The sequence below is a fragment of the Ammodytes marinus genome (genome assembly GCF_949987685.1).
Source record: "Ammodytes marinus genome assembly, chromosome: 17".
Classification (NCBI taxonomy): domain Eukaryota; kingdom Metazoa; phylum Chordata; class Actinopteri; order Uranoscopiformes; family Ammodytidae; genus Ammodytes; species Ammodytes marinus.
The window spans coordinates 17,814,975-17,823,146 of NC_137221.1; the positions used below are offsets into that span (position 1 = coordinate 17,814,975).

General features: G+C 43.0%; 1 protein-coding gene across 1 annotated transcript; it reads left to right on the plus strand.

Annotated features, from left to right (window-relative positions):
- Positions 1 to 947: 947 nt before the first annotated feature.
- Positions 948 to 2,296, plus strand: hoxa4a (homeobox A4a; the record flags this gene model as incomplete). The annotated part of the gene is made up of 2 exons (XM_080045068.1): positions 948 to 1,368; positions 1,959 to 2,296. The coding sequence occupies 2 exons, from the start codon at positions 948 to 950 to the stop codon at positions 2,294 to 2,296; spliced, it is 759 nt and encodes a 252-aa protein (XP_079901194.1).
- Between the last annotated feature and the right edge of the window lie 5,876 nt (positions 2,297 to 8,172).

Here is an 8,172-nt window from a genome sequence, read left to right on the forward strand (position 1 = left end):
GGCAAGTCTGCCATGCCTTACTGTAAATGATTTATTTATTTGTGGCATCTGGCTCTACTGCAAGATACCTTGTCTTGCAAGTGTTTGTCCAGTGTTTTCCAACGACACGAGAGCTGATCATACGTGATGACCGTGCGGCCAGTGCGCCACATAAGTTTATTTTGGTGTTATGAGACAAATAGAGAGCATACATAGCTTTGGATTATTGCTATAGTCTGGTCAAATTTCACAAAATAATGGTTGTACATTTATAACTTTGAAATGTACCAAAAAAGGTCCTGTTGAACACAGATGTGCAACGTGAACGACGAGGAGGGCTGTGTGTGTGTATGTTTGTCATAAGCGGGTATTAACCAGGTTTTACTGCACACGTCGAATATGCTTTATATGCAGGCTTTTGTGTCCACTGAGCAACGGCTCGTCATTGTCCTTTCCTCTTTTTCGATATTGTTGCGTGCGTAAACGTGTTTTCAACTTCCCTTGTTCATCACTTGATTATAATTCAACACAGTTAAACTCCAGCACCACATATATATGGATGTATATCAGTATTTATTAGTGATAATCTTTATTTTCTCGGTAATTGAATTTCATTTCATATCCATCGTTTGTTCCAGAGGAGGTGGATTTTTTTCGCATGCAGGGAAGCCTCACCCACATAAGTTTGGCTCCGTGCAGTAAACAACTTAGTTGATTGGTTTTGCTTTATATACTGTGATTTAATAAGGAAAACACCAACGTAAGCCAGTCCGCGCAGTGCTGGTGGTACCAATGCCATGCTTTCCATTGGTTCCTGTTTACATGATGCCCACAGGACAAGCGGTGATTGGTGGCGCCGCTCACGTGACCAGGCAACTTTGTACATTTGACAGGGAGTAGGAGGGTTTTGTGGAGATCAGAAAAACGACAGCGCGATAAAAATTAGTATTGTTGCACTTCACAAATTAATGACCATGAGTTCCTACTTGATAAACTCCAACTATATCGAGCCTTCCTTTCCTCCATGCGACGAATATCAGCAGAACGGATACATCCCCAACCCTGGCGATTACTACGAGCGGCCAAAGGATACGGGCTTCCCCCATCACGACGAGGCATCCTATCCGAGGTCAAACTACACGGAATCGGGCTACGATTACGGCAATGTCCCCGCCACTGGACTCGACGATTTCGGCGACGGGCATCACGCACAGCAGCCGCAGCCAGTTCCACAGAGCCACGGTCCTCGCCTCGCAGCGGCCCCAGACGGTGGCGCAGGGGCAAATGCCAGCAAAGACTGCAGCCTCGCCAGTGAGGTATATCCCGGCGTAGCGAAGGGCAAGGAGCCGGTGGTCTATCCTTGGATGAAAAAGGTCCACGTTAACAACAGTGAGTTATCGTTACGTTTTAAACAGCAGCATCACTAAAGAAACAACCACTGGAACACACGCGAGCCCATTGAGGCAGCACTAGTAGCAGCCCCTTACAACAGCAATTTACGACTATCGAGCAGCAGGGTCGGTAATTAAGGACCCTCGTAAATTTTATTGCCTGTGTTCGTCTGTCGGGGCCATGTGCCTTTGTTGCTTTTTAACCCAAACTACCTCCACCACTGGAGCCCAGCCAAACTGTAATATCCAAGCCCGCTGTTTTGTTAATCATTTCTAAGCTTGATATGTCCCTGGATGCGAGTTGCTTGTGCACTCGGCTTCTGCTACATTAAGGTCACGTCCGTAAAACTGAAACAAGGCAAGAGAGTAAAACAAACAGGGCCGCTGTGATTTCCCCCACTAAAAAAATCCCCAGAAATGTTATTATTATAGTTCTTTTTTTCTTCTTCCAAAAATCCCTGTTATGTGTCCAGTGGAGCAATTGAAATGGCTTTGGAATAAACGCTATTAAGCCTGCATGTTTAACACCTGCTTGCTTTTGCCTGTGTATGGCTCTTTCCCCCCTACCCCACACCCCTTCTTCTCCAGTCAATCCCAATTACACTGGAGGAATACCCAAGAGGTCCCGCACTGCCTACACCCGCCAGCAGGCTCTGGAGCTGGAGAAGGAGTTCCATTTCAACCGGTACCTGACCCGGCGCAGGCGGGTGGAGATCGCGCACACCATGTGTCTGTCCGAGCGGCAGGTCAAGATCTGGTTTCAGAACCGGAGGATGAAGTGGAAGAAGGAGCACAAGCTTCCCAACACCAAGATCCGCTCGTCCAGCTCGGCCCCGTCCTCAGCCTCGGGGGCCCAGCAGCAGCAGCAGCAGCAGCTCAAAACAGGCCAGCAGCTTGTCCCTACGCCGTGCACTGCAGGTCTATAGTGCTTGAATGAACCCCACAGCCATACAAAAAAAAGAAACCCAATCCAGACTGAGATGGCAAATAACACAAGTGGAATTTGATGGACCTATTCTCAGTATTTTACACACACATGGTGTTTCTTTCTCTCCTATCCCCACTCGCCTCTGCCATTGGGCCCCTGTCACGTCCTTTGTGCCCTTTCCCCTCTCCGGTCGTCCTCTTCGCCCTCCTCATATAAGCTTGAAATTCACCTTTTATTGCCACGATGGCAACCGAAGTGTTTAAATATGTTTGTTCATTATCATGAGAGAAGGATAACGCACATTCAAACGTATAGGACTTGGATCAAAATGTATCTGTTTCAGTTCAAATTGAGTGAGATGAGACGTAAGTTTGAACTCATTTTTCTATGGTTTTCTTTTTTATTATCGTTTTACAGTTTGTTTTTTATTATTTTTATTATTGCTCATGGAAAGCTCTAATATACTTGAAAGATATTTAGTAAGATTCTAGATGCCTCTTAGAAAAGCAGACGGCTGTTTTTAGACGTATGGCATCAGTCAGAGTAACAGTGTAGTTTGTGTGTTTGAGTGGGTCGGTTTACTGTTGAATGTAGTCCAGGTGACTTTCACATGTAATGTAAATAGGCAGATCATAATGAAGGCACAACGAGGAAAGCATTTCGTCAAGTAGAATTCTGTTCGTTGTTGGTGTTGTAAAGGTCAAGTTTTATTTGTGCTAGTCCGTCCAATGTTGTGTTGTGTTCCAAACTGTGAATATTTGTATGTGTTGTCCCAGTAATGACCGTTGTGATGTAGGCTAGTGTAGGCTCTATCTGTCCCTGTGAAATAAATATGTACTTCACTTATAAGGCTGACTTGGCTTTGGATATTTTGTCATTGCAAAACAAAAAAACAGATTTGATTTGAGCGCAACGTATGTGTGAAGCCGGGCGTGTTAATATACCAAACGTATTATTTTAAAACATTTTCTATTATACTAATATTGAATTTTAAAACTCAATTTATTTTTATTTATTTGCTGTTTGTTTTCATTTCAAGACATGGACCACTCTATATATATTTCTTCTTATTATTTATTTTTTGATTTAAACATTTGAACAAGCCATCCAATATTTGGAAATGTGTGCGTAAAATTATAATATTGTGTCCGAGGATTGGATAATTTGGATAACATTGCGAGTTATGTCTCGGAGCATTGTATACTTTACATGAGTAGCACTTTTCATTATACATATGTGTGCATACATGTATCGTATAGGCCTACGACTTTATCTGAATCAAAATCACGTATTTTACGATAGTTTGCCTTGAAATCAGGGCGCAAAGGTACGCAGTTTCTCCTAAAGTAAGACTAAACATTTAACATTTTCAGGTATTTGATTTGCGAAAGCAGAATGACGTGTGTCTTACACACTGTATCACCATAAACGTTACAACTCAGTGCGTAAAAACTGTGCGTAAAATGTCTCATCCCATTGCGTCTTTTAATACTCGACTAGCTGAATGCGTATGTTCTTGGATACGGTTGGAATGTGGAATTTTGGTGGCAGATATCAGCTGCCTAAGTCTTTTAAGCTTTTGCTGCTGACACGGGAATCAAGCCAACCCCAAATTGTTAAATGTATATCCGGCCACACATATTGTTCTCACTTTGCCATAACGAGAAGATCTCAGCAGACCTCAGTGCACCAGAGTGTGAGTGTTGGTCACTACCTGCTACGTCCAAACAATAGGGAGTTCAACCAGGGGACACGGTTGGCTCTGGCCAATCACCGGCTCGAAGCACTTCTTCTGACCCCTGACCTTTCGACACACACTATGTGCAGACCATACATCAGCGCTGAGACCTCCGCGAGCTTTTGCTTCTCATTTGAGATTTACGGCGTGGAAACAAAAACGGTGTTTAGGTGTGTGAATCTGAGCCATGAGTTTTGTTCTCCCCCAAAATTATTCCAACACAACAGCTCTTCCGCAATTCATCACAGCAATATTGCTGTCAAGAGAGGGCAGATATGAGTTGATACATGCTGGCATGTAATTTACTCTGATTGTCAATACGTGTTGGCCTCTCTGCAGTACTTATGACAATAATAGTAGAATTAATGGCTCTTCAATGCATTTCATCGTAAATTAGAGGAAACTGACATTAACCAAAATTCCCACAATAAAAGCCACAGAGTGACAGACACGAGCCGTATTTGAGTGAACGCTTTACATGTTTATTGGTATAGTTTCTGTTGCATATTTCAGATTTATTATTTTGTACCTATATGATGAAAGAAATCCAGCAGAAACCTTAAATCCCTACTCTGCATGGACTTCTCAGCCCTCTATGCAACACTTGCTGCAGACATGGGCTGTGCAGAAGATGGCGTTGACGGTGATTGGCACCGTTTTTGCGCAGACTCCAACAAGTCCAACTATAGTTCAATTACGGATTTCAAGTCATTTGATTCGCGAATAGAGGTCACTTCCCATGTACTGAAATTTTAATTCGCCAGTTCACGTGACTTGTTGAATAATGAATGCCCCGGGGTCAGAAATAGATCTGAAAATCAAGCCTTATTTTCATTTGAAGTGATCCTCTGCCGGGTGCGAGTCAGATCTCTTCTCCGCTGCCAAACTCTGTCTGCTCGACACAGACCGTCATGACTTGTGAGTAGAGCTGATCATTTAATTGTGTAATTTTGGTGAGATCCTTTAAAAATAAATTGCATAAAATATCCCGGAAGTGGATTTGATTTCATTATCTTCTGGTACAGAGATATTGTAATATGATGCTTATTTCATGTGATAAATTGCTGTAGAGTTTCTGAGCTTGCCAATATCAATATTTGCTTATTGTTAACCCCAAATAATCATACATATGTACAATATAGCTCAACTCGATTGCGAAAGATTTTGACGTGCTACAATGTCACACAGGAATAGCGTGTCAATATATATTGTTTTATTCTTAAATGTTACATGTTTAATATTACAAACATACTTGAAACTCATATTAGACCCATATTAGACGTTTAGCTAAATATGTTCAAAGTCAGAGCAGGTCTTACTTTTGACAACTTCTCAAATCTTACAACCAGGCAACTCAAATACAAGCTCAATTTTGCCAAGACGTGTGTTATGAGTACAAATAGCTGAGTGAATATTTTTTAAATAAAGTGATCCTACATGTAGCTAAAACTTCTCAGGGAATTAAAACAATCAGTGTGCATGTAAGTTCACAAAGTTCGTCTCCAACAATACTGTAATGCCCACAAAGGTGGAAAAAAGCTCAGTTTCGGCTTCTATGAATAATGAGGATGCGTTTTCTATTTTGACTAATATGCATTGCACTGTTGAATATACAAATAAGAGAAAACGCATTTAAATAACTAACTGTGCAGCTTAACAGAGCCTTTTGAATGTGAGTCCACACAATAGTCAATTTACACACAGGTTAAACATTAACAAAATCCTTGGTGACCATGTTTATAATATTATTTTAAAAGAAAAAAAAAATGCCTTTAGCAAGCTTTTTTTGCAATAACCTCGAAAATACCTTTTTATATGTGACCGGGGACCATTTAACTAATAATAAAGAGCCAGAAAGTTCAACATGAAAATTCAAACAGCTTTATTCCAACCTCCTTTACGCAAACACTTACGCTGTTACCTAGTCGCTCTGCATCCATGAGAGATGGCTCCAAGTCAGCTAAAGTGTTGAAATTCACATTAGCCTTGATGTTGGCCGATGTAAACCTCGCAGAAAGAGTTATCTTCGGCTGAGTGTGTCGGTAACCCAAGCCTGGCTGTTAAGAGCTCCAATTGTCAACATTGTGGGAAGATAGGGACGGCCGTCTGGCCAACATCCAGAAGTCTGCGCCTGTAACTCCTCTTTGCTGACAGTGATTAGGAGCCTTGATTTGTGTAAATAACTCTGAAACATTGGAGGTGAGATTTAAACCATTATCAATCAACTACAATCTTTGAGCAAAACGGTATGTAAGAAAAAATGCAACATAAAGTGATGTAAGGAAGCTACCATCTGAGGGCCCTGGGATTCCATCCTCTCCTTGTTTTTGAACACAAAATAACTTCCAACTCGACTCTCTCGCTTCTGCCCGGGTCAGGGAAGAGTTCAGGTGCAGTGGCGAAAGGCGACGTGGGATTGTAGCGTCCTGTAATACTCGTGACAGCTCCACATCTGTAATTGTAGAAGAGCAAAGAGAGAATAAAATAACATTATACAGACACAAACATTCAGTTAAACAGAAGATAAACGGTCTATTCATAAAAAAATAAAATAAAAAATTAAACCCATGATCATTAATATTCCCGAAGGTGAATTAATAAAAGCCGGCGTGCTTCTGTTCCTGTCCTTTAAAAGTTTGCCGCTCAAGTTGTAGTTTGAGAAGACAAAAGGCTGGTGTGGGAGTGGGATGCTGTCTCTGTCCGCCCCGAATGATTAATAGTTGTGGTGGGATTTTTCCACGCCCGCTGCTCGGTGTTGACGGAAAACAAGCGCCAAACCGTGCCTAGATGAGAGAATCGCTTCCGGGCTAAACCTTTTGGCTATACCTGGAGAGGCAGACGCCACGTATCTTCTAGTGCAAACTCATGATACGCTCTTTAAATCGGAATTTGCTAATATTATATTGTTTATGGAAACCTACAAAATGAGAATGGCTTTGGTGGGCACTTTTGCCCCCCTTACTCCCCAAAAGCTCCAAAAGCCTTCCTGTGCACAAACCTGTAATTTTACTCAGCTGGTCATAGGAAACGCGTAAAAGCATGTAGGTCGAATGGGGGTCCATGTAGTGATCAGCGGGGTCGAGCAGCCACTCTTTGGTTACTTCAGCTCCACTTTCCGCCCACTGCTGACTGACAAGCACCCCTCACGACCACCAGGACTCACTCCCTCCTCATGTAGGACAGGTAAATGAAATGTGCGACTTTTGTGTTGCATTTTAGCCCACGGCATGCAGGCTTTTGCTGATGGAGAACCAGAGAACTGACTAAGTGGCACTACAACATAACTGTAGGACAGAGGACGAGGGGGGCGATATTGAGTAAAGCTCTCTGCAGCTCTGACTGTGTTGTAAATAGACAGGAGAGAAGAGGTTTGCTGGAGTGATGAGCGATCATTATGCCACCCTTAAATGGTATTTTGGCGAGAAAGCCTTCTCCATCTCACATAGTGCGAATTATCACGCCGCAGTGCAAAACATTCTGGCTTTAGCCTGGCTCAGAGCCGCGGCTGCACTTGAAACTCAGCATAATACGGGAGGATTAGCTCTTTCAGCCGCTAACAGGCACTAAGTATATGGCACTTTAAAACTGACAGAACAGTATTTCCCCCTGAATGGGGCGACACGTGGAAAAGCTGCTTCCCTGCAAGAGACTTGCTCCTCTCTGCCAGATACATTGCAGTGTCACATAGCCCTCTTTTTTCTCCCTCCAAACTGATCCGCTTCTCCTCAGGGGCAATGACTGCCTCCATTAATGATTCACGGGCTCAAATAAAAGGGATTTAAGTTGACGTTGCGTCACGTGAGCGGGGGGCGCATAATACTGCGAGATGTTATGGCACGGGGAAGAAAACCGGAGCCCCGGTCTGGCCATATGATGCTGATTATATGCGGGTTACCCCCACTTTCCGTGAGGGGAGTCCGGTCTTTGTAGTTTTTTTTGTTTATCGAGGGGAGAAAAAGAAGACAGGCAGACTGAAGGAGCGAGGACCCCGACTTTGTGGATGTATTATACTGCTGTCACGGACGGATATGTTTTTCCACGCGGACAGAGTCAGAGCCCGAGCTTCGGGAGGATGGATTTTATTTTGAGGTATTTCCGCCGATTGTTCATTACTGTCGTGAGTTATTGCCGTGCGA